General features: G+C 40.9%; 1 protein-coding gene across 1 annotated transcript; it reads right to left on the minus strand.

The window, feature by feature from the left end:
- Positions 1-2,036: 2,036 nt before the first annotated feature.
- SLC38A4 (solute carrier family 38 member 4) lies at positions 2,037-24,701 on the minus strand. The gene is made up of 16 exons (XM_009513556.2): positions 24,593-24,701; positions 20,071-20,301; positions 19,124-19,214; positions 17,748-17,863; positions 14,631-14,704; positions 14,410-14,502; positions 12,684-12,765; positions 12,509-12,591; positions 12,352-12,410; positions 11,702-11,980; positions 11,504-11,583; positions 10,294-10,394; positions 9,187-9,311; positions 6,495-6,639; positions 6,046-6,143; positions 2,037-4,635 (listed from the first exon to the last, which is right to left on the minus strand). Exons 2-16 carry the CDS (start codon positions 20,187-20,189, stop codon positions 4,534-4,536), a joined length of 1,647 nt encoding a protein of 548 aa, XP_009511851.1. The 5' UTR covers positions 20,190-20,301; positions 24,593-24,701; the 3' UTR covers positions 2,037-4,533.
- Positions 24,702-25,502: the final 801 nt, after the last annotated feature.

The raw sequence follows: 25,502 nt of genomic DNA on the forward strand, positions 1-25,502 counted from the left end.
CATGACGTGACTCCTTTCAGCATTACGCCCCACTGACGAAGGCGGCAGCTCTGTAGCACTGTGAATGCCGCCAGGCTGTCCCAGTGCCTCCTGTGTAGCTGGAAACAGCTGCTCTTCACAGGCATTAGTGGTTGTGAGACTGGTTAGCACAGCTATTTTTTTGTTCCATGTAGTTTACTAAATGTCTGAAATGAAGAGCTGGAGCCAATGTTGTTGCCTGCAAAAACTAACTTAAGACTGTTATCTAACCCAGGTGTGGAATGGGATGTTACTTGAGATCCCTTCCAGCTTCATATTTCCCATGGTCTTATGAAAACAGTCTTTATCACACAGGTTCAGCGCAAGCTTTTAAGTGTTTGCAGTAAGTGATGATTTAATTAACTAAAAACATTCTCCAGGTGGTGGGTTTTTTTTTGGTGTGTGTGGTTTGGTTTGGTGTGTTGTTGTTTGTTTGTCGTCTCGTCCGTGTGTTCCCCCCCGCCCCGATGCTACTGGACAGCACAATATACTGCGGAAATGTTGATGGGATTGCCGCTGCAGCACAGAGGTCAAGCTCCATGGGAGAAAACTCTGCAACCCTGAGCTCACGCTAGACCTCCAGCCAAAGCACCTGGGCTGCCCGGGCTGGGTGTCAGCAGGATGGCCCTATAGCAGGTCCCCGGCCCAGGGGGACTCAGCTGCCAGGGGAGATGGAGGCCAGGAGCTGTAACCCCCAGGAGCCCCCAGCACCTTGCCAGGCAGGTTAATGGAAAACCAGGCAGGTTTCCACTCAGGTCTGCCTGGGTTCCACCAGAATTTAGTTGCAATAACACATTTTCAGTAAAACTTCAATTGAAATTTAAAGTAAAATAAATGGAAATTTTCCACCTATACCACCAACAAGACCTCTCAGTGAGTAACTGCTGACTAGCTCTGATTACTATTATGTCAGCCATTGAGAACTAGCCAAGCATGCCAGGGTTTACTGAAAATTAACACCAGAGCCAGCTGCTTTGTGGCTTATCTAGGCCTGCTGCCCTTCTTTCAGATAGATGTTGTTTAACATCATCTTTGATTATTTCTGGACTAGAGAGGACTTTGCCCTCTAATGAGTGTCGCTTGTTTTGTCTCTTTCCAAATCCAGAGTACTTGAGTACTTCTGGGTTTTTTCTGTATCACCTCTGTCATTCTTGACATGTCCGTTTAATGACACAACTCTATGACCACTAAAATTTGTAACATATTTTCATTGCTTTCTTTTTTTGTCCTTGAAGACATGCCTTTTCCTTTTCTTTAACTCTCCTCATTGACTTGCCACAATCATTTAATTAAAACAACCTCCTGCCACAATAAGTTTACAGCTCAAGAACCATCGAGACAGAGCAAAGGAGATGCTGCAGGGAATTAAGAATACCTAACCTCAAGGGAAGGAGAAAATCGGGGACAATGCTCGTGTCACAGGTGCTGAGCAAGCATCTGGGTCTGCAGTGCCTCCCCCATTAGGGGGAAGGTTGCAAACACTGGCTGGCCGGGTCTGCGAGTGTGATTCTCACATGAGCTCACTGGAGCTGAGGTGGTGTGTAGACCAGTATATTTTGGGCTACGATTATACACCAGACAAATATGTAACAGCAGAAAAACCTACAGCTGCAATGTTAGGAAGTATTTATACAGAGCAGTACCATCTGGTGTGAGCTCCTAATAGTGACTATACTTAGCTGCTACACTGTGTATCCTGGCTAATCCCACGCTCCAAAGAATGAGGCATTCAGTATCCCGCAGATAACCTCACTGTTAACGCCAGCCATTCTCTACCCGGTGATGTCTATGCAGCTCCATGAATAGATACAAAACAGGGTATGCAGAAGGGTTGTTATATGAAGGGCATGCCCTGTCTGCTGTCTTGCTCATCTGCAGATACATGGACGCACAAATTTCTCTCTTGAAAGGGAATGCAGTTTTAGTGATACTCATGTCAAGGCTACCAGTTTGACCCTCCTTGATTTAAAAAAAATTCCTTCTTCTGCTGGCCTAAAACAGAAGAAAAAAGTTCTGCAGTCTTTGAAAAATTCATTTATTTACATCAATGGATGGTTTCTCTAATAAAAATACTCACAAGGCCTATTGTCAACATTACAAAATGAACAAGAAACTCCAACATCCACCATTCCCAGCAGTGCTAATAAGTTATTATGCAATACTACCCTTACTCCCAGTATGTGCGGAAGCTGCACATTGCTTTGACCAACATATTTTAACTTGAAAAATTGGCATTTTACAGATTCTCTACTTCTATTTTGGACACCGATAGTTTTGTGCCATGAAAAGGCAGTGACTTGTGCCATTGTTCCATAGTTTTTCTGTTTTCTTGTGGTTGTCTATATTTTAGGTGGCCTATAGGAATTCCTAAGTCTCTACACGCAGCTGCAGTCACTATATGTGCTTTTGCTCCGGAGCAAGGATGCAGTTACAGTTCAGTTCTTTCATACATGTAACTTTCAGTAATGACAACAGGAGGAGAGGTGTGTGGGTGTGTTACTCTCAACTGTAGTCCATGGTAAAGGTCTCTTCAGTAATAGTGCAGCACTATTTGTATTAGTCTGCTTGAAACAGAGCAAAAGATTATTGGCACCTTTTTCTTTAAGAAATGCAAACCCAGACTTAGCGTTCACAAGGAAGCGTGCCCCAGTATATTAAGGATACAGTACTCAAATGAGCATCAAATATTGCTCAGAAATATAGCAGTTGGCATGGAATATATCTTTGATATGTCTTTCCAGTTAACCTGTTAGTAGACACACATTTATACACACACACACAGAGAATTTCGTGTGAAGCTGATGGGTGAGCAGAGTCAACTTTTGTGTGCCTTATGGCTTTCTGAGTTCACAGGTGTGTACTCAACAGATTTCTAAGTTGGAAAATGAATACTCCAATTACATGAGCCTGGATTTGTGTAAGCGTGTTAAAACCAACAGTCGCACCTTCCCACTCATTCCCTCTGCTATGGAGTTAACGTGACTTCTCTGACTATTTTTCCCTGGTGTGTACAGAGAGCATATGTGGTGGGCACTCCACAGCACAGACAAAATCACTGCCTGGAGGGTACTGAGTGTTAAATTAAGCATCCATATAGCACAGAAATTAACCTTTTTTTTTTTTTTTTTCTATCTTGCACAGCCGCATAGCATGATAGCTTGAGATTGTCAGTAATGTCTTTTCCTTTGCATAGCTTAATTAGGTTTGTTGTTGAATGCTAGCGTATGCATAGACAAGCTAAGGTACAGCAACAGAGCAAGTTACCCAAATTTGTGGTTTACAATGGTAATACCCAACTTTGAGGAACATATTGAAAATTCTCAAGAGGAAACACCTTGCAATTTATTGTAACATAAGAAGTAAACATCTGAATGTGTTTTTATACAGGTAACAGTTAGAGCTTGCTACAGGTATATTTAAAACACTGCTGAATAAAAACGAACCTTTTACAACCTCACAAATCCAATATGTTTTCTTCAAAACAATATTCATTGTGTGGCTATGAAAACAGTGACACATAAAAAAAATTTCAAAAATCATTTACCATAGGGTAACGTTTTTATAAGTAGAGGAAAACAAAAAATTATGTACATAAATACATATATTTTTATATATAGCAAATTACAGTTTCCTGCACTGAACATTTATCAAATACGCAAGTACTGAACAATACTGGATAGGGTGCTTTGCCACACCTTGTGGTCTCCTTAAATTCCAGTGAGAATGGAAGACAAGTTTCTGTGGAGGATACAACTTGTTCAGTGATGCAAGCTCACACAAGAATTAAAAAAGTAAAGAAAACCAAAACAACCCACGGCAGAAATGCCTGACATTTCCAGCACAGGCATCTTTAACAACAGATCATGAATGCTCAACTGTTCTTCAAGCACATGCCCCAGCACAGAGTCTGTGCCAGAGCACTTTATTATGTACGTCAGCGGTCACCTGCCAAGGGTGACGAATTTGGGCAACAAATCTGATGCTCAGTTTTGTCCTCTGGCTTGTCAAAGCCGTCACCTTTCTGATAGACAGAATGGTAGGGAGCAGTCACCTTTCAGAACCACTACAGAAACCCTACTCTTTCTCTTGGAGCTGGGCAGCCACTCCCACGAGCTTCAGATAGAAAACAAGAATACCAGCTGGTTTTCTGGCAGTTACCTTTCCAGGGTTCTAGGAACTGTGGTGATTAGTATAACGGGAGGGGTTGAAAAGGCTGGCATCAAGCTATTTTTGAGGACTATGTACACAATTATTTTGGTTTTGAAAACAGAAAGCATCCACACCACACATTTCATTTAACCTGGCCAGAAATGCTAAGCTCAGGTTCCTAATGCATAAATAACGATCCTTAGTGAAAAGGATGATGTAGACTCCATTGGGTTCTAGTGACCTTACCAGAAACTGTCTTCAAAATATTGCAGTTACTAGCTAGGAAATACAGTCCTGTTTACGTGTCCTTTGGAGCACACAATACAAATATTTACGGTATAAAAAGCACTCAGTTGTCTCCACAGGTTAGTGATGTCTGGAACTTGGGGGATTGTAAATCCAGTCCATTACAATAAGAGTCATACTCACAATCATGAAGATTATGCCAAGTATGAGAAAAATTAGAGCCTGCAATTGGAAAATGAAACTGTATTAATAAAAACAAGCGACTGAGCAGACTGTAGTTCACCGGCTGTCCCACTGGAACTGCTTTTATGTAACACCCAGGGCCAGGGTTTGGTCATTCTGTGTGGCCCAAGAAATATACAGGGCTACCTGAATCAGTCTGGTGTGAATTTCAGTCCAAGAGAGACAGGCTTTACAAGACTAGACCTGAAAACCCCCCACTTTGTTATTATGAACAATAATACAAAATATAACAGAGGAACAGTTTTTTTCTTCAAACCTGACCAATTTTCAATGAACGAACATAATCTCTGATATCAAGAACAGCTCAGTGTTAATCCTTTTCATCCTTATTAGACAAATAGCTAAGCCCATCTCTCTTCTCTGAAGGCTTTTCTGTATATATTCAAGTGATTCAGATGCTTACATTCCCTCGTCGCTTTAGCGGGGCTTTAGTTTACCATAATCTGTCCACACTTAACAATATTCTGCCTTGCAACACAAAGGTGAATATTGTATGTGATCTCAGTGCAGGGTGTGAAATTCTAGATGTGCCTAACACACGGCAACATGAAGAATGAACAAAGAGACATGAACAAATATTCACAGTCTCTCTATAATAACAGCTCCAAAAGTCATCCTCAGAAATCCTTTTATGATAACAAACTTTTCCTTGTATATTTATACTATGTATCGTTTGAACTTCCGTGTTTTTTGTGAACATGTATATAGATGTATATATGTATATCCATTTACATCATGTGCCTGCATATATATATTTCATCAATAACTTCTCTGATTAAATTTTCAAAGGACATCTCCTTGGTGATATTGTTAAATGTTCAGATAGCTATTGATGTTCAGGATGAAAAGTACTGCTGTGGCAGTCCAGCACAACACATAAACACATGCTGTGTATAAATGATGGACCTTCATGTATGTCTCCTGTAGGCGTATGGGTCTATCTCAGTGGGGGACTCACAGTTACTTAATTACCTCTGCAGTACAACTTCCTTCTTAACCTTGACCTCAAATCTTCCTGTTAATTCACAGCTACCCTTCTATCATGAGCCAACAGCTCCTTATACACTGTCTAGGTGTTATTTATACAAGGGCAGGTGTTAACTAGAGCTTAGATAGGATTAAATAAATGTATTTTCCCAGTGATTTAAGACACTCTTTAACCTAGACGCATACTGTTGTGTATCAGTAGCAGTAGGGTGCTAAAGGCTTTGGTTTGTGAAGCCTGGCTCTCCATGCTAAGGTGAATCATACTGCCTGACCTGTATTTTGAGACACTACCATTTGTGATCTGCTGTCGGGTGTTGCAAGTCAAAGGGCTGAGTATTTGTGACCAGTGGAAAGCACACACCCTCCCATCCTTCCTTTTGCAATTGCTGCCAGCTCCCTTACCCCGATCTTCTGGGGAGACCTCAGGGGCTCCTTCTCAACAAGCCGCAGGTAGAAGGCAGCAGGGAGGATGAAAATCAGCATCGTAGCAGAAGAGGCACCTGGAAGAGAAAGCAGAGCTTTGTTTTTGTCCAGGCTGTAGATGTTTGAAAAGGTGGTTTCCCTTTCTCCCACAAGCACTAAATGCCCTTTTTGTCAAAATGGGAAGTCCTTACCAGTGTTTATACTGGGATGATGGGATTCCTTGTGCCTCATGCAAGGTAGCAATGAAGTTGGGTAGTGTTTAGCTTTGTCTTTCAGCTGTTTGGGAATTTTTATTTATCTTTTAACTTTAATCTGTGTTTATATTAGTCTACTGTAAGACCCAAAATGAGACTGTCATTCAGTCCATGAATGTAAATATGTTGTGGAAAGGATTAACAGAGTAATCAAAAAGTATTTATGAAACCTACCAATAAATCCAAAGATGTCTTTAATAGTCGGGACAAAAATGACAAGCAGGTTATTAAAAGCAAGAATTACTGCTGCAATCAGGAAATGTCTTATCCAGCTGAATGGCCTTTTGGGAAACAGCAATGTACTGATAGATGAACGGACCTGTAAGATGAAAACCAGCAGGGAAAGTAAAACAGCAATTAATTTATCTTTTTTTTTTTTTTACTTTTTAAATTGATCTATGCTAGTTACTGTTGCTGTGAGAAATTCTACCTTAAGAAATGTGTTTTCAGCCTTTGATCCCCTTAATGTAGTCTTACTCTGATCTAGGTTTTTGAGAACTGGGTTTACAGTTTAATGCAGTGTAGAAGAAAGTCAAGTAAATAGGGTGTAAAATCAGGGACACGAAATCTGTTCAACTGAAAGATGCTAATATCAGCACCCCACCCTCCCCCGCCCCGAAATCCCCACTATGAATACTAATCAGCAGGCAAAAATGCATGGGTGAAATATGAGTCACTGTATTCCCGAACCTGATCCCTCTGAAAATCCCACAGGAGTTCTGTCATTTACTTTTGTGAGAGAAAGAGCAAACTGTTGTTCTGCTTCCATTAAATATATGCATATACATATATATCTCTCTCAAAATAAAAGCATATCTTCCAATGCCACTTGGAAATTATAATCCTAAAAGCTATTCCAGAGGATCCTTTTTGCTCTGCTGACTTTCTCACACAACACAGAGTTTTTTCCTTTTTCATCAGCAAAGATGGTAAGTAGGAAAAAGGTCAACAGCAAATCCCTCTGGTGGCAGGAGATAATGTTACTCTGAAGTACTTTGATTAACTTAAAAGATTTGAAATGTAGAAGTTGGACAAAATTGTTTTTACACTGAAAAAAAGCTCAAAAAACACCTTTGGCTGTTTTAAAATAACAAGCAACTGTTTATGGATGAGTTTGTCAATGCAATAAATGGATGGAGTGCTGTCAGACTTGGAGCCCATCATTTGAAAACACAGTGCGGATTTTGCATTGTAAGTTTTTCAGGTTGATGTGAGCCAATATTTGGAAGAGGGAGACAGATTGCAAAAATCTCATCCAGTCCCTGAGCTGGTATAAAGCAGCTTTATTCCACCAAAGAACTGCTGCCTTCATTCCTGTTCACTTACTGTCAGCATCTGGTGCATTATTCCTGCTGTGACACTGTCCTTAAAATGAAGCTGTCAAACCGAAGTTTTACAGTGATTAATGGTACATTGATCTGTATTTAATTCTATTTTTTAGCAATGCAGTGATTTTTTTTTTTTTAAGAATAAACTCTGATTAAGAAAATACAAATGTGGTAGTTCATAAAAAAAGTAGTTGATACAACTATGCTGCTTATTTGAAGTAATTAGATTTGCTGAGCTGGCTGTCCTCATAGGCTGTATAAAATTGTTTGATATGCTGGCTTATGAGCAAACGATATTTTCTCAGGAGTTCTTTTAATAGAGCAATTAGTGCTGTGGTATGTAACTTCTAAGCCTTTGCACACTATTCAGATATAAAAATGATTATACAGAAAGCTAAAAATGCAAAATGCTACATCTGACAGACAGAGGTTTTGCAATGCCCTTAGCTTGTTTTCCCATGAATAGTGATCAGTTAGTTAAGACTAATTTAAGCATTTAGCCACTGGTTTACACGCGACATTTAAGGCAGAGCACCAGAGCGCTCTGTAAGCTAGATTGACTGGTCACTCTGGGTGCTTTATACCAGAACATACTTTTTTGTAAACAACCTTTAATAGTGATCCCTGTTCTTAGGTATTTGTCAGGAAGCCTGGAAAGAGTACCTAAGCAGAGCTCATGTTTTCGTCCTGGACAACGGAGCAACAGGACCTCACGATTACTGCTCTCATCAGACAGGAACACTATGGTGTGATGCAGATCGCTGGGAAGCCACTGGCAGTATGATGCTGGGCTTGTATGTGCCATACCAATGGGACGCCAGCCTCCCAAAACGTACTGACCAGGACTGACTGTTTTCTCCCCTGCTGCACAGCAGCTCAGGGAAAGCACAGGGACAGTTCTGTACATTCAGGAGCCTGGAGGTCTGCTCCTGAATTGGGGAATGGTCCCTGAGGAGTTCCCTCTGAACAGCACCTAGAAGCTCCAAACTTTGCTCAGACATCTGACTATGTGGCTGGGTCTTGACTGCATCTGGTTTCCTGGGACTTAGCTTCCTCTCCTGTTCATAGACTCGAGTATGTAAGGTGTGCACAGGCCCTCTGCCTCTCTACCTGGCAGCCAGGTCTGGCAGTCCTGCACAGCGCGTGGCCTGAGCTGCATGTGTCTTTCTCGAGTTTGGATGCTATAGTAGGTGCCTATGTCTCTATTAGGAAATCTCACAAGTGGTTTCAGTATATCCCCAAGTCTTCAGTACTTACACTGTTGCTCTGTTAAATATAGTACAGAGAGAGCCAGAGAAAGCCAGGGTGGTTGTTCCTGATTTATTTCTGATTTATTTATAAATACTGATTTATTTCAGTCTTTCAAAGTTTGCAACCCTGACTACCTAAGGTCCTTGCTCTGGCCAAACTGCATATGAGAAAACAGACCCTCCCTCAGCCTTACTTTTCTTGAATGTTAAAGTCTGTCTGTGCTAGGTACATACAGTCAGCCTATATGGGCGAGCCCTGATTTCAGCTTCAGCAGCTGTGTTACTTACAGGGAAAAGGACTAGGGGCACGGTCAGGGTTACAGCCACCAGCACTGCCAGGCGAACTGACAGCAAAAGGGTGTCGAAGGTGTACACTTTGGTGTATGTGTGAAGTAGCTCATCTTCAACTTCTCCTATGAAAAGGAAACAGAAAGGAGTTAGATCACTTAAGAAATATCTGCACATGCAAAAGGATCTTTATAATACAGCCAGATAAGATTAGCTCTGGCCCAGCTGCTGTCATCAGATACATGTTATGGGCTAGGCGCTAAAGAGGAATTTTCCTAGCATGACCGATACAAGTCCATCATTCAGAGACGATGAGGCTAATACAGCCCTGAGGTGATGCTTTGTACTCTAGTATCTCAAAGGACTTTCTCAAAGTCATTAAGTCGGTGTGGAACCTGAGGTAAAAATAATTTCTCTGATATGAAATAGGAAACAACTGACTGAACTGGGAACAGATCCCTTGACCTCCACCCAGGTGTCCCAGCTCTTGGACAGATCCCTCTTGCCCCAGCGACAGAGAGCAGATTGCGCTGTGTCATTCACTTCTCTGCTGTAACAGAGGAACTAACGAGGTAAAAAGAGGTGGCGTTTGCATAAAACGGTGTGCTAATACAGGGGCTACTCTGTTTACCTACCGGTTAATCTAGCTCATCCATGTGTTTTTTACACTAGAATGATTTGCACCTGTTTTTCAGCATAGGTGAAGCTGAATTAGTGGCGTCAGAGCCAGGGTGGGTAGCACTTAATAGTGTCATGTAAAACTGTTAAGCACTAGGGTATTTTTAGTATGGTCACTCTTGGCCTTTGCGAAGAGCCAAGTTTACAGCAGCTTGTTGTCTGAGTTCACAAAACCAAGAGATACACAACTGGTGCCCCTAGTAGGTGCCTCTGAGACTCTCACGGGTGAGGAACTTTTGGCCTGACAGCTGGATAAGTCCCATTGCTTATTCAGGAGGTTACACACTATGTATTATGTTTGAATAATGCTTACACCCGGATTCAGGCCCACAGAAAATACATGAGCACTTGAGCTTCGTTGTGATAGATGCATCTCTCCGGCTTTAAAATGAGAGGGAAAATTCTGCAGAGAACAGGGCTTTTACCTACCATAGAAGGTAAGATATCCAAAGAGGGCAGCCAGAAGATACATGATAAGCATGCCAGTGATGGAGATATTTGAGACATTCTGCATCCGCTTTCGGGAACGACTGAAGTAGGAGAGAAAGAGAATAACAGTGCTATTCTTATAAAGCCTCTATTTGTACAAGAAGTATTCTGAAGAGTCATAGGTCTACTGACATTCCCTCATAGGCTAGTAAGTTCATATCAACTATATTATACAGAGATCTTTACTTGAAGCTCTATGCAGAACAGCACAGACTTATAAAAGTGGGTTGAAATTCCATTTCTACTGCTTACTTAGTGACAACATATAAATGTGCCACGTTATTTTGTATATCTTTATTTATATACTATCAATCTCAAATGGTGCATTTTAAATAGAAAATGGAGTGGCTAAAATTGCAGGGCTGGTAATAATAACAGACAAGAGCTTTCAGTCATGTCTATATGAACATACCCTTATATCTACATAGGGCTGTTCTGCAGGTTCAAGAACCTCCTGCAGGTCAAATCCTTTTTTTAGAAATCCTTTGATTAAAGATTTAGTGTAAGAAAATCTTCAGCATATAGAACCTGGAAGCAGGTTCCCAAGTCATCTGAGAATTTTTATTTCTTCTGAAGTTAAATGTGCTGAAATAGGAGGCAATGGGTCTTGGCCTCCTTTGATTTTTGCAGAAAAACCTCCTGAAATGTAATTCTTGTTGTTGAACAACTGTGTTTTCTTAGCCCTTCCCAACTGTCAGCTCTGTGCTGATTTAAGCAAGTGTATTTGATTTTTGATATTTGATAAGCAAAATAGTCTGGGTTAAGAGCCTATGTAAGACACCCAAACCAATGGCATCTGAAGAAACTTTAAGCAGCTGACCCAGATGAGGAACTCATTAAGATATTTTTAGAAATCAGAATTATCTGTTTCAGTGCAACCAAGTTCCCCAGTATAATTCACATAATTTGAAGGACTGTCCAGATTCCTCCTTTCCTAAGTAAATATATATCAATGCAACTATCTGAACAGTGGTTCTCTGTCACCAGTATCTGAGTATTAGGTCAAAGTAAACCCAGTATTTGCTTACTATGGAATGCAATAAATCATTAGCAGGTGGGTGTCTACACACCACCAATCAAGGCAGAAGACATAGAAAGTGTTTCTAGCTATGGTTAACTGGAAGTATGGGACAAAATTTAAGAACCTTACTCTTTCAGTTCACTGTATATTGGTAGCACCTCAGGGTGGCATACGAATGCAAATGCCAGGATGGGTATTGCATAGGCAGTCTGTAAAATAAAGCTCCCATTAGTAAGAATGGTCACTGCTGTACCTCTGACTTTTGGCAGGCAGCAGTTTAGCTATGGTATGAATGGCTAAAGACAAATTCTACAGAATCTTCCTTACCCGTGAGTTGAACACAAAGTATTTTGGCTGACACATGTCACTACTGTCGCTGTGTGCTTCATATTCTACACCACTTTTGGGGGAGGTATCTCTTGGCTCCTCAAGGCCCGGCAAATGCCCAGCTGTGTTGTCCATCATGAAATTCACACCAGAACTGAAAGACTCATTTGGTAACACGATCAGGTGCATTGGCACTGTGTTGTTGGTGGCGGTCCAGTTTTCAACCCCGTGGTCCATGATGGGGAGAGGACAGGGTATTTGGGATTTCTTGAAGATTACCTACAAAAGAGTAGGCAATGTCATCAGAGGAGTTCCACCTTAGGAGATTACACTTACACCCATGATATGCCAACAGAAATATAAACAGGCACATAGACAAGAGAGGTGAAATAGTGGGAGAAGTGCTATCACTTCTGCTTCTGCAGGTAGTTGTTTTTACTCTGCCTCTGCTGTTGTCCTGCTTTTTACTCTCAAGTGTTCTTTAGGCTGATCTTTTTTATTCTGCCTTCGTTCAGCAATAGGCTTGTTGATTTGATTCACTTGCAGGTGTTATTCTAACATCCACATTAAATTGCCACGGTAAGAAATACAACAGCATTGCACAGTTTACAGGCTCTGTATTTGCTTAGAGACAATACCCAGACACCTACCACACTGACAAAGAAAACCATACAGGTCAGCGAAAAACCACTCGTATAACCAAGATAACCTGTGAAGCAAGAAAAAAAAATTATACAGTTCAGGTACATATAAATTCACAATCCTAACAGAAATAAGAAGTGAGGTTAAGTGTGACATTAAACTTACCTAAACTCTTTAGAAGGGAGAGGGGAAGAATAACCCCAACTGTTACGAATATGACAAGGTAGTTCCCATTTAGGTACCATTCTCTAAAGCGGAGGAATAAAAATTAACAATCATTACAATTGACATCAAAGCAAAAAAATTTCATCTGATGTCCAGGTTGGGCAAAGGTACCTACCCAGAACTCTCCTCAAGTTTCATAAATGCTCTGATCACTTCAGGAAGTTCATATTTAATGATGAAGAGGTAGCTTGACATTGCTGAAAAACCCAAACAAACACTCAGAGAAAACAGTGTAGTTCCAACAAAAATAATTTGTTTTATAAAACATTTATGCTGCATGAAAAACATATTGCTTTGGGAAACCAGTTTTTGCTAAAATAGAGAAATGAATTTTGTTCATTTTATTCTAATAACAGTGTAACTAAATATATGGTATGTTCCCTTGATATTGTTATGAGTATGTACTGAATGGCATCTAGCATTCAGTATTAGAATAGAATATAGTTATTACTGAATTAACAACATGCTCACATCACTGTTCTGATTAAAATTACACTCTTAACTTTTCCTTTTACTTTTCTGTTGTAAATGATGATTTTCCGACAGACACTGTCCATGCACATTCTGTAGTAACTTTAGTTACCACTGCCTCTAAATGTCTTCATCTACCTTATCCCTTCTATTTTCAGCTTCTTTCTTCCAATATTCTATTCCATATATAAAAAAGACATTAAGATATTGAGTTATCAAGATTCCTGATGTAAGGGTGGACTTCATTTAAATGTACTGCCAGAAGGCATGCTTTTTTCCAGTTATTTTACACTGGCCACAGAGAGGTCTCTAGAGGCCTATGGATCAATCTAGACAAGAGGTTGAAAACCACTGGACTAGAGGAACAGCTATTCCTCTCTAACAGGGAAACATACTTCCTTCCTGAATTCAATGACATTTGATATCCAGGCTTGAGGAAGGAAAGGAAGACCATGGAATAGGATCTTTTATGAATAAAACAAAAAAGTCTCTTGCAGTAGAGAGATGTGAACCACATCTGCCTGGGTAGAAAAGTTGACAGTGGAGATTTGCAAAACATACCAAGTTCCAAGAGAGAGATCACAAAAAATTCTACATACATTTGATTGACCAATGATGCGTTTAATTTATATTCCAACTACCTCTCCTTAGGAAACCTGGAAAAAATTACAAACTCCCCTGAACTTTCAGATATAATGTTCTCCAGTCTCCTAAAAGGCTTCTCCCAGGGTAGTAAGAGAAAATAAGCTTTGCTGCATGAAGGCACAGTCCTACCCCTACTGCTTGCGTTGGTAAGTAAACAGTCTCCTGTTCTGAGAGGATGGAGGTTACTTGATAGATATTTTGCAGGAAGTATCTGTGTGGATCAGTACTTTCAAAACCCACTCTTAAACACTCAACGTCTTAGAAAGATCACAACCCAACTCTCATTTCAGGAGAGAATTCAGCTGGAAATTGACTACTAAAGAGCCTTTCTTTTATGGAGAAGTCAGAACCATGCGCGTTTCCTTTTAGGTGGGATTCATCTTTTCTAAGTTGAAGCAGATGATGTCTAGTCTAAGCTGTACTCAATGAAGAGAAATGGCCAACTCCTTGAGAACAGTCAGCCAAGCCATTTTAGCCATCGCTGAAGGTTCTTCACTGGTGATGGAAAGATCACAGACCACTAGCTTTCACCAGACACTGAAGTGTCAGATAGCTGAAACAAGGCAAGACGAACTTCTCCTGCCCTTCCTTATTACAGTATGGTGTACACAGTATCTGGCTCATCTCTGATGCCTTTTACCCTGACAGAGGAGAGAAAGCACTTATGTTCTATAGAAAAGCATTGGAAGTTAGAAAACATTTTTCTAAAAACTTTTGCCCCTTACCTCCAAGGTTCTGCATGGTAACTGAAATGAAAACACCCCACTTCCCAGGCCAGCCAAATGCCTTTTCTCCCAGTTTTTCATATATTACTGATCCTGAAAAAAAAACCCAAAACAAAAAAGAAACATGGGCTTCTCCATTGGACACGCTTGATGAATTGCATTCCAAGGTAAAATACATGCATGCAGTAGGGACTCTGTCAGTCAGAGCCCGATCCTCATACCTCCTTCTATTGATGTCTTCAGTAAGAGGTGGACTGAGTAGAGCGACAGTACTGCTACACTGAGCAGCAGAACTCTGCAAGGCAAAACAGAAATCAGAATCAGGACATCAGAGACTCAGTTAATTTGAATGTGTGCTTGCTCATTCTCATGAAGTTCAACATGTAAATAGTTTTCAGCAGTTTGCGCTTTGGACGCCTGGTGCTAAATGCAGAGGTGTGTCAGCTGTAGCTTACTTGTGAGTGCAGTTGCACCTTATATACTCCAGAAGACCCTCAAGGCTTGTTTAAGTCCAGGTAGGTACCGATTCTGTGTTATTCCACAAGGACAGAATCTAACTTCTTAACAAGACCCTACTAAAATAAATAGATTTCGTTGCAAGAGTCAGGTCTTTGGTCTCTTTCCTGCTCACTGACCTCTCATTTCAGTCTCTCTCCTTACTCAGAACTATCAAAAAAACCCTGCTAAACCATGATTGTGACAATTTCACTGACAGCTCCTGGCTAGTCCTTTTGAATTCTGCCATGTCATTGAAAAGTTGTGGAGTTTAGCCTGAGAGACTCACTTTATAAAGTACATTAGAAATCTTGCATAATGCTAAAGCGTGGAAAACCTGCTCTTGGAGCACTTGCAGCATATTCTTCTAGCCTAGTCTGCTTGAAGGTACTGGTGCCTGAATTCATTAATTCTGATTACTGCCGTGTTCCTTCCACACAACATTTGCATCCTATGTGATTTCAGCTATCTGCCTCTTGCGGACTGCTGGTGAAAAAATGTAGCTTTGTATGACATTTTCAGGGCACAACACCATGTGCAGCATATCTTATTACCATAACCTTCTTGTCATCATTATGCACAAGTGTTGTTGCAGAAGGGTATGTGATGATAACATGACCGAGCTAGGAAATGCCAATGTGCCCATGGCTGTGGGTTGTGCCCACACCTTCCACTCCACTGAACATGTGGTTTGGTATAGATATGGGAGACGCTGACAGGCAAGTTCATAAATGAGTTATAGCCTAAGAGGAGACATAGGCCCTGGGGCCAGGGGATGGCCACCAGACCATCGCTTTTTTCTCAAGTTTATTTCTCCAAGAGAGACAGGCAACACTACAGACTTCATGTAAGCAGGGCTGTCTCATGCTGTGGGCTCATGCAATATGGTAAGGGCGGATTTTGCCTGAGCTTGCAGTCTATTCTGCCAAGATGGCATCCTTCTTGAGCAGGGGCACCCATGCAGCTGCTATTCAGAGACATGGTCTCTGTGTCCTGACACATGAGGTATGATAAACCAAAGCCATTCTGGTTGCATTTGCTAGATCATGCCAGGCAGCAGAAGAGATGCTCTAGTGTGTGCTCCATGCCATTGCAAACCTCCCCCATGGGAGAGGAGGATGTAATGGGAACTTCTGGAGATCTTCTGAGTTTTAAGAGCCTTCCTTCCGCCTTCACCCTGTAGAACGTCTGCCAACACAAGAGCTCTTGGGCAACATGAGAACAATAAATTACAAAAATTTAGATGATGCTGGCAGCAATGTCTAAATTAGAATTAATGTCCAGCAGTTTCTGTTTAGTAGATGGGATTTTTCTGTCCTGCTAACGCTAACATCACAGTCTGTGAAAACCAAGGAACCTCAGCAAGTGGATGCATGCCATGGGGGTAACAATATCCCCACAAGGTTTTGTACTTTTAAATAAAACTCCTTCCTCTGTCAGAAGGGAGAATGTACTCATGCAGAAGGTATGGAAGTATGACAGGAAAGAAAATGAGCTGCTGGGTGGAGACATCCTTTGTTTTTGCTGTATAAAAGACTCCATAGGGTTGCTTTAGCATTACTCCTTGCTTTAGCACTGCCAACAGAGCTAATGTCATTAGGCTCATATCAGATATTTTTAGCTACCTGTGTGAATGAACAGAACCTTAAAAATAAAGATATTACAAAGGTAATTTTTTTCACCTAGCAAGGCTTAATGTATCACAGTTTTCTTTCCAGTGATAACATATGGCCATACAAGTGCTCAGAGAAAGTTGGAGAAAAAAAAATGCTACATTTTTAAGACTCTCGTGCAGTCAAATTTAGAACGGGCTTCCATTTTTGTATCTGCAAATACTATATCTAAACCATTTGAGCGCAGGTGCTGGGAAGTGCTTATCTAGGACAACATTTGCATGTACAATTAATTTTCAGTTAAAAATCCTACTGGCAAACAGAAGATGTTTCTTAGCAACCGGAAGCTACACGTAGCATTTCAAATGCTGTTGCTGTCGTAGTTACACAATATCCAGAAGAAAGAAGCCTTATAAAGATAGCCATTCAACCTGATTTAAAGGCTTCTTAGATTTCAATAACATAAAACAATGGCCTATTGTCATACAGTACTGTCATGCTCTATTCCAGCCTCATGGGGGATTAAAATTAAGGCTTCAGTTAAAATTAAAACCAGTTATTAAAAAAAAGAAAAACCAACATTTTTTTTTTGGTACAGTCTTTCTCATTTTACAAGGTTAACCATATATTTAAAAACTTCACATGACTATCTGTTACTGTCTATCAAAACTCATTCTGTAAAGATACTGTATGTCAGCCACATACCATTGCTGTCATCTGTGCACTTTGAGTACAAATAGACTTGAGGGAGCAACATTAAATCTGAATAAATCTGTGAATGTCTTTGCATTCAAAACACACTGCTATTTCAGACATACATCGAGTATTCTTCTTCCATTTCTACGCAGTGATTAGATAGTTGGGATGATGTAAATATATACTTAATGGGTGATTTATTTCCCTTGTTGAATTCCCACACTGAACCAGCAAGATTGCTGTTGTTATTTTAGGAACAGTATACTGTTCTTCCCCTCTGGTTTTTGACTGCATAGTATCAATATACAGTTGTGTTCCTGATATAAAACGGGGCTAAAATTAAAAAAAAAAAAAAAAAAAAAGGTTTGTCAGCAGTGGATGGTTCCTTGCGGTGTAGCTAAAATGTTTTTGTTACAGATGATCTTACAAAAATTTTTAGCTAAAAAAACAAGCTTAACCTACCTCTCTAACCACAGAAACTTTAGCTCCAGCTCCCTGCTTATATTGTATTTTCTTTTCTTTCTATGTACTTACATAAAAAGGATAATTCCCGTGTTGGCCATGGCATAGGAGAGCCCTAAGATGCCGCTGCCCATAATGGCATTGCTGAGGTTGAACGAGGACATTCCAAAGGAAGCTCTGCCCCGGTGCTGTTGGGACCAAGAACAGAAAATGGCGATTAATTTGCATTTTACTGAGCACAACAGACTAATTATCCTCATTGCTGATGTTCCATGTGTTGCTTTCTTGATCCTTAGATGTGGAGCCTTGTCAAGGTTCCTGAGCACAATGTTGCTTGCCACCAGGAGGAGTCTCTTCTACCCCCAAAGCCAGCTGTGCTGGTAGGTGTTTCCTTCTTCCCACTCTCCTCTTGTCTTGGCAGGAAGAAGGGCTACATCCCCAACAGGTGACTGAGGAGACATAGCCACAACTGGCTGTGTTGGCCAGCCTCTATAAAAATGCATGCTGTTATTTAACAGATTTTCCAAATATTGATTTAAAAATTTCAGATGATTTTTTAAAATGAATCTAAACGATTATTGTATTTTTCTCCAAGTAGGATGTGCTTCTTTCTTTGGGGAACTAAAAGTGTGTCTGGGGGAGACAGAAGGAAGCACTGTGTGGCTTGGGATAGAGGCAGGAGAGTGGGAGAGAACAAAAACTAGGAGAGGGGGGATGGTGTGTGAGGGAGTCACATACGCCACGAAATGGAAATGGAAAGGGAAGGAGCAGTATGTAGCTTGCAATCACAAACAGTATTTTTTTTGTTTTATTTGAACAATCCTAATAAAACCTGTAGCATGACCAACAAAACAATGCCTTTCTTTGCGTCAAATTCAGGAAAACTTTGAATAAAGTTAAATCCTGAGCAGAGAGATACCCAGATGCACACCCTAGGAACCAGTGCTGTGCTTCCATTTGCATGTGGAATTGCCTAGTAGTCGTGCTGAGTGTGTAATGTTCAGCACTGTAAATCCAGACATGAATGTCCCTTCTTTAAAGGCATGTGGATTCATTTACACTGGTCCTGGAAACAAACAGTACGAGCAGACACGCACGAAGGCCCAGCTCTACCTTGATGTAGGAGTAACAAAGTTTCTCCGCACCAAATCTCCTGTCAAAAATATGGGTGCAGACCTACCTCTGGATGAACATCTCGAATGAGATGACAAGGGTGCTGCTAACGCCCAAGTTTGATCTGAGGAATTTTTCTGATTACTTGTGAAGGAAAGACCCAGTTTTACTTGCAAGACAACAGAAAGGGTTTGCTACGCTGTTGGAAAATGTGTTTACTCTTCCAAAGCCAAGATTATTCTCCAGAGTAACTTTGTTTACCGAAACTTTTGGAAAAAAGATTCAAGCCAGTAAGATTTACTTTATAATTACCCTTAAAAATGAATAAGACTTACATATTCTTCATTATATTCTTCCAATTTCTTTTTACCCAGATATCCATTTGTAAGGAACTTCTGACTTTCTGCATCATTGCTAGCAAATGGACTGAACACAAAAAAATAAGAAAATATTAGATAAGGCTTATGGTACACATTATGTTCAAGCAGTGCTTTTTGTTGTTAGTGGAAACTTTTAAAGTGAATAATTAAAAATCCTTCAGAAAACCCCCTCTTTTCTCCTGTAAGGTTCGCATGTCCAATGGCATATTTCATAGATATTTGCTTTGCCTAGGAATTTAGTTTTAAACTAGTAATCTTCGTATTATATCTGACTGCAGATGTTGGAAAGTAACAATTCCTTAATGCCAGCAATGTGCTAAAGCTGAACATGTACTTCACAACCAAGGAACAAAGCGCCTTGCAACTGCCCTGCTGGAGATACGTGCCGGGGTGCTCAGCAAGGTAAACGGTGGAGGATGGTGGTTGTTTCTGAGGTGTCTTTTTCAGGCCACCCAGGTGCTGGTGCTATGGTGGGTCCTGCTGGAGATGCCTGAGGGTGGGCTGTCCCCGTGGGAGCACTGAGCTGCTGCCCTGGAAGGCGATCCCCCTCTCAGCAAGCTCAGATTGCACTGCTTGAGAGCATATTAAATTACACGTGTACTATCTGACTGGAGTGGTTGGAAATTGCCAAGTGGGTGCTTGGGGCTGGGAGGCTACAGAGGTCACTCCAGGCAGTGGCTGGCAAGGGGGGACCCGGGCTACCCCTGCTGTGCTGGGCACACCATCCTCCAGGGCGCAGAGCAGGGAGGTCCCTGCCGTGGGAAAGCGCTAGCTAAACAATCACGCTAATTTCAATGTATTACCTAGGAAATGTTTTGAGTCCTAGATGCCATTAGTGAAGCTTGTTTTTTGATTACTGCTTTCTAGCCTTAACAGAACAGCCTTCCCACTTAAATGCTTACCTCCTAATTGCAGCCTTTTCTGAATCAACCAGCTCCGTGTAGTTGTCTTCGAGGCTTTCCCCACTGTTGCTCTGATCATCAAGTTCGATATTGACTTTTTGCAGCTCCATGCGATCCATTAGAGCGGTCAGCGCTTTCTAGCACACACACTCGCTTCTTCAGGGTAAACAGCACCGCGCCGTCTGCTTGCGGGTCCTCTCTACCATGCGGGGACTGCCAGAACACTCTGTTCTGCAAACAAAACACAACAAAACTCATTAGAGATTTCCTCAAAATAGATAAACCAGTGTGAATCGTTGGGTTTGTGTTTGTGCTCTGTAATAGCATTAAGAGGGGAAACTGTTGCAGGCTGGGAAAATTCTGGGCAAGCATAATGTCCCTTTATATGCCAGCACTTGGCCCTTCTGTCTCCCTTCAAATGGTAGAGAGTGCAGGGGCCAATGGATGCACAGTGGATGTCCAGCATCTGGCAAAATTAGAAAGCCAGCAGAAAACAATTCCTTGAACTGCTGCTTTTTAATTTCTTAGGGATGGTGATGCAGAAGTGCTTGCTGTTAGAAATGGAGGGAGTATATCAGGTTTTTCCTACCCCTGCTTCAAAACATACATACTCCTAAGGGTAATGTTCCCTGTTTTGAATCATTTGTTGTAAGATTAATTGCATCTTTTATTTAATAGATTGGATTTAAATATTTTTAAGATTTTTTCCCTTTCAATGGGATCTGGCAGAGGTGAGCATCTCTGTGTGATCACTTTGATAATTAAGAGGTGCAATTCTGATATAGCACTTTCTGGTTTTCAGTGTATCTGTGTTAATTCTTACTTGTCGCATGACTAGAAGCTCTATCTCACAGAGGATTATTACATGGATATAAGACTGTCTAACTTTGGTAGAAAAATTCCTGCCTTTTAAAAATCATATGAACTCTCAAATAGAGGGCTCAACTCTCTACTTCTATATGGACCAAAGGAAACGGTACGAACTGAAGTTACAAAGAGGACTTTGCCGCTGGGATTTCAGCAGCTTTATATTACAGTCTTATCTCCAGATACACATTTGCATCCATTTGCTCATTCCCAGACTCAAGAGGAAAATGCTGTGCAAGAAATGTTGCAGTTCTACAATACTTTTCCCTTCCCAAAGATATTCCTTGAGGCATCTTATATCTCCATTTCACAGCTGAGGAGACAAAGGTGAAGTGAGCGAGCACAGGCTGAGCAGCCCATTGCTGGCACACCTGGGGCCAGAACTGCAGATCCCAGGCACTTTACCTTCTACCTTGCAGTCAGGCACACTGGCTGAATCCATTACATTTTTCGTAATATCATATGCTAAATGCAGCCCAGCACTGCATCATAACACTATCAGAAAGCACAGCAACAAATAATTTCTATGTTTGGCCTTTTGTAACACTAAACCTGCAATTATTTAATAGCCTTTCTCCTGGTTTTGCATTTATGGATGTATAAGTCCTTGCTCGATAAACAGACCTTCGCTATCCTCTGCTACTGATCACATGCTGTTCTTAAGAACATCTACAAATTTATTTGTAGTGACACAATGTTAGAGTGCATGTGTTTAAAATGTAAATGTAAACTTTAAATACCAATCCTGGAGGCTAAAACTGACCTCAGGCCAGAAATTAAAGTCATCTTCCTTGGTTCCTACTAAAAACATTCACTCAGACCAGACAACTGAAAAGGAAAAGCAATATCACAGTGCATTAGGAGATTTCCTACCAGAGAGAGCGGCTGTGTTTACTCCTTTCAGCTGCCACGCGGGGAGTGTGTGTGAGGGGACGAGTGACTCGGGCACTAGGGCAGAGCTGCCGGCACTCGCATTCCAGCGGCCGGGGGGTTCTGCCTGCTCGGGATATGAATAACTCCGGGAGACAAAAAAATAATAATAAAAAAAACCAATGGAGCCCTTCCAACTGTGGTTTTATTCACAGAACTGTCTTCAAACACAGACACTGCCCTGTCTGAGGAACAGAGTCCTTCCAATTCCTGGTGCTTATTTTTAATCTGTGGTGTAAAAGTCAGGCAGACAAATCTGCTTGCGCTTAGCCCTGTTCTGGTAAAGGGTAAAATCTCCGCTGCGTGCACTGCCTAAAGCTTTTTAGAGAAACGCCTTCTCCAGAAGTGGCAGTCCGAAAAAATACAGATCTTCAAAGAGTTGGGAAACAGAGGAAAAGTAAGCAAAAAAGTTGCCAGGAGTTAAATTACACAGAGATTAGGCTGAGGAGGAAAGTCTGTGCGGCACAGCAAACACGATTTGGAAAGGGGAGCAAAAATTGACTGGAAATACCCGTTACATTGTAAAAATCATCTGGACATTGTCCTGTCAAACATTTACACAAGTAATCTGATTTATGGGTGTCATCTCAAGAGGCTATGGAATTACTGCATAAAGCAGTGATCTTTTCTTTTCTTTTCTTTTCTTTTCTTTTCTTTTCTTTTCTTTTCTTTTCTTTTCTTTTCTTTTCTTTTCTTTTCTTTTCTTTTCTTTTCTTTTCTTTTCTTTTCTTTTCTTTTCTTTTCTTTTCTTTTCTTTTCTTTTCTTTTCTTTTCTTTTCTTTTCTTTTCTTTTCTTTTCTTTTCTTTTCTTTTCTTTTCTTTTCTTTTCTTTTCTTTTCTATTTTTTAACTTGTGAATTTATGAATGTCTTCTGTTGGAAGGGCAAAGCCTCAGGTGGCAAAATTAAATCTGTTGAGAACCTGGTTTCTTCCAGTTATCACTTTTTAAGAAGTGGTTGGTAGAGCTCAAGGCGTCTGCAAACCACAAGCTGAAAGCCAATGCATAAATGTGGGCCGGATGAGACCCCATGAAACAGGCTCCATATTAGGTTTGAATCCTGCAATCATGAAAAACTATAACTACAACCAATGGTGCCTTTGAACTTCAGCAGAAATTGACAGACCTGGTCCTTAGTTGGTGAAAATCCATTTCTTTAGGTTCCTAACACTGCAGGTACTGAAGGGTTTGGGAGGATGTTGAGGTACTGGTGGTGCGTGCTCCCCATGAGTAACAAAGATGGAGCAGAGCTGCCACCCCTTCACCTGAGGAGGAAATGGGGTAGCCGTACACCTTCTGGGTTGCTGTTTGATCGGTGAGATTATTTAGAAAAAGGGGGACACGCTATCTGCCTCTGCTTAAAATAAAACGCTGGCTGCAGCTGCACGCTGTACCGTGCCCAAGTCCACTGCCAGGGCTGGTAGACGAGTGCTTGGTTGCACCACTGCTCCTGGCTGATGGCCAGGCACCAGGGCAGTGATGACGTGACAGCACAGCCACCAAGGTCGGGCAGGCCTGGGCCCTGCCAGGAGCTTAGCCCGTGATATTGGAGGAGAAACACCAAAGTTCATCTGTTTTAGCTTCCCTGGGACTTAACGTTTTCTGCTTCAGAGTTCTGAATTTGATGCCTAAACCCTGTTTCAGGCAACCAAACCCATTGTGACTTGCCCAGCTTCCTTCCCTACAGAGGAATTTTGTAAGTTTGGAAGTAAACAAAAAGCTCTCCACTTCTTTTTCCTTCCCTTTGGTTAAAATCAATACATTTACCCCTTTAGATACAAGAAAAATCCCTTAGCTCTACAGTGTTCCTTAAACTTGTCTCCAATACGGCAATGGTTTTGCTGCATCCTGTGGCATTTGGCCGAACAGAATAGTTTTTTCTTGAAGTATGGCATTAAAATGAAAATACGTGTTGCAAAAGAGATTAACCTATTATTAGACGGAAGTTATTTAACCTCATAAAACTATTTTTCTCTTCAAGTATAGGATGCTGCACTGCATCCCTTGCTAAGTAACAGTTTTCAGCAATGACTCAGAAAATGTTGAAATTTTTGGCATCTGATTTCACAATGTTATTGATTTCTGTCCAGTCTGCAGTTAGGACATTAACAGAATGGACAACCATTGGGCAAATAATGCCAGGTCACATATATGACTAACATTTTCATGAATTTTGCAGTATCAAGGTTTGCAAGCTCTGCTGTGGCAACTGATTTAGCAGATTTCGCAGATTCTTCATTTTCATGACAGTGACTTTGTAATATCATTGTCTGCGCAGCTACTTCAAAATGAAATAAGTGTTGCCACTGTGAAATAAACAATTAAACTGCAAAGCCTGCATTCACAAATTTGTTTATTTACAGAAACGTTGGCCAAGGAAATCAAGAGCCTTGAAAAAAATACTCAGAAGTTAGCCAAGGGCTGCAAAGGAAAGCAAGCATTCATTTCTTAATTAGCTGGTCATTACTGAACACCTTTTGCTACTTCTCTGGTTGCTTAAGTTTTGATTTTCTGTACAAAAATACCCGACTAAATTTCATTACTGAAGAAATACCAATGGTATTTGCCAACATAAATTGCCATGTCAGTAAATCTTAAGGACCCCATCCTTCACACTGAACTTATATTTACAGATTAATTACATTTCTAATTCTCAATTTTAAAAGATGTGACCAGTGTCTAGAATACATTGATCAAACACTGTAAAGAAAAACAGTTTTAGGTTTACCTCAGAGTCAAGCAGGTTCTCCTGTTGGCTTTCTAAGCAGGTTGTATCTTTTAGGAATTGCACCTGCAATGAAAAGTTTGCTGATGTGCAACCTAGAGCAGTTGGACAGTGATTTAAAGACAAATGGGAGTGTATCAGATGAGCCAATCAACAGCTGCTACACCCCAACAACTCCCTTTGACAAACTTGCGTCAGCTCTTTTTAAAAAAAAGGGGAAAAAAAAAAGAAGAAAGGTAAATCAGTTTATTGGAGCACACTGAGGGCAAACATCTCCGTTACCAGAGCTATTTGCTCTCTGAGCTTAGCACTATTACAAAATGCATGTCCGCAGAATGCTTCACCCAGGCTTGATCATGCTTTCATTTGTCAGTCTTGATTTTTGAATTACGTGTGTGCATTAAACTTGCAGTAACACAGTAGTAATAAGCCTGGAAAATAGAATCTGGGAGAAATAACTAAGGGCCTCCACACTGCTCTTATCTCTGCGACTACAGAGCCACATCTTGTAATTGCGGTGAGGTGTGCACGGCGGGACTTGGTCGGAAGCATGTACTTTCAAATAGGCTGTTTGACCTGTGCCTTAGTTTCCCAGTTGAAATATTTACTGTAATCGCAATTGTGGAGGTATACATCAAGTGACAAATGTTATTCATTTAATGGCAATATAGACCTGTGGAGAAGTATTTCATTACCTGAGACGTGCCTGTAATACTCTAGAATTTACAACCTTTTATCCAATTACATAATGACCATAATTAAAAAATCCAAACAACCCTCCAGCCCTCCCTCCTGCGTAGGCTTTGTGATTAAAGCCCTCAGGCTGGCCTGACTGCAAAGGCAGGAAGGCAAGTGAGGGGATGTAATTTTTAATTCTTAGAGTTTCCTGTGGAGTACTTCAGACTGCTTTAGC

This window comes from Phalacrocorax carbo, chromosome 1 (genome assembly GCF_963921805.1).
Source record: "Phalacrocorax carbo chromosome 1, bPhaCar2.1, whole genome shotgun sequence".
Lineage (NCBI taxonomy): Eukaryota > Metazoa > Chordata > Aves > Suliformes > Phalacrocoracidae > Phalacrocorax > Phalacrocorax carbo.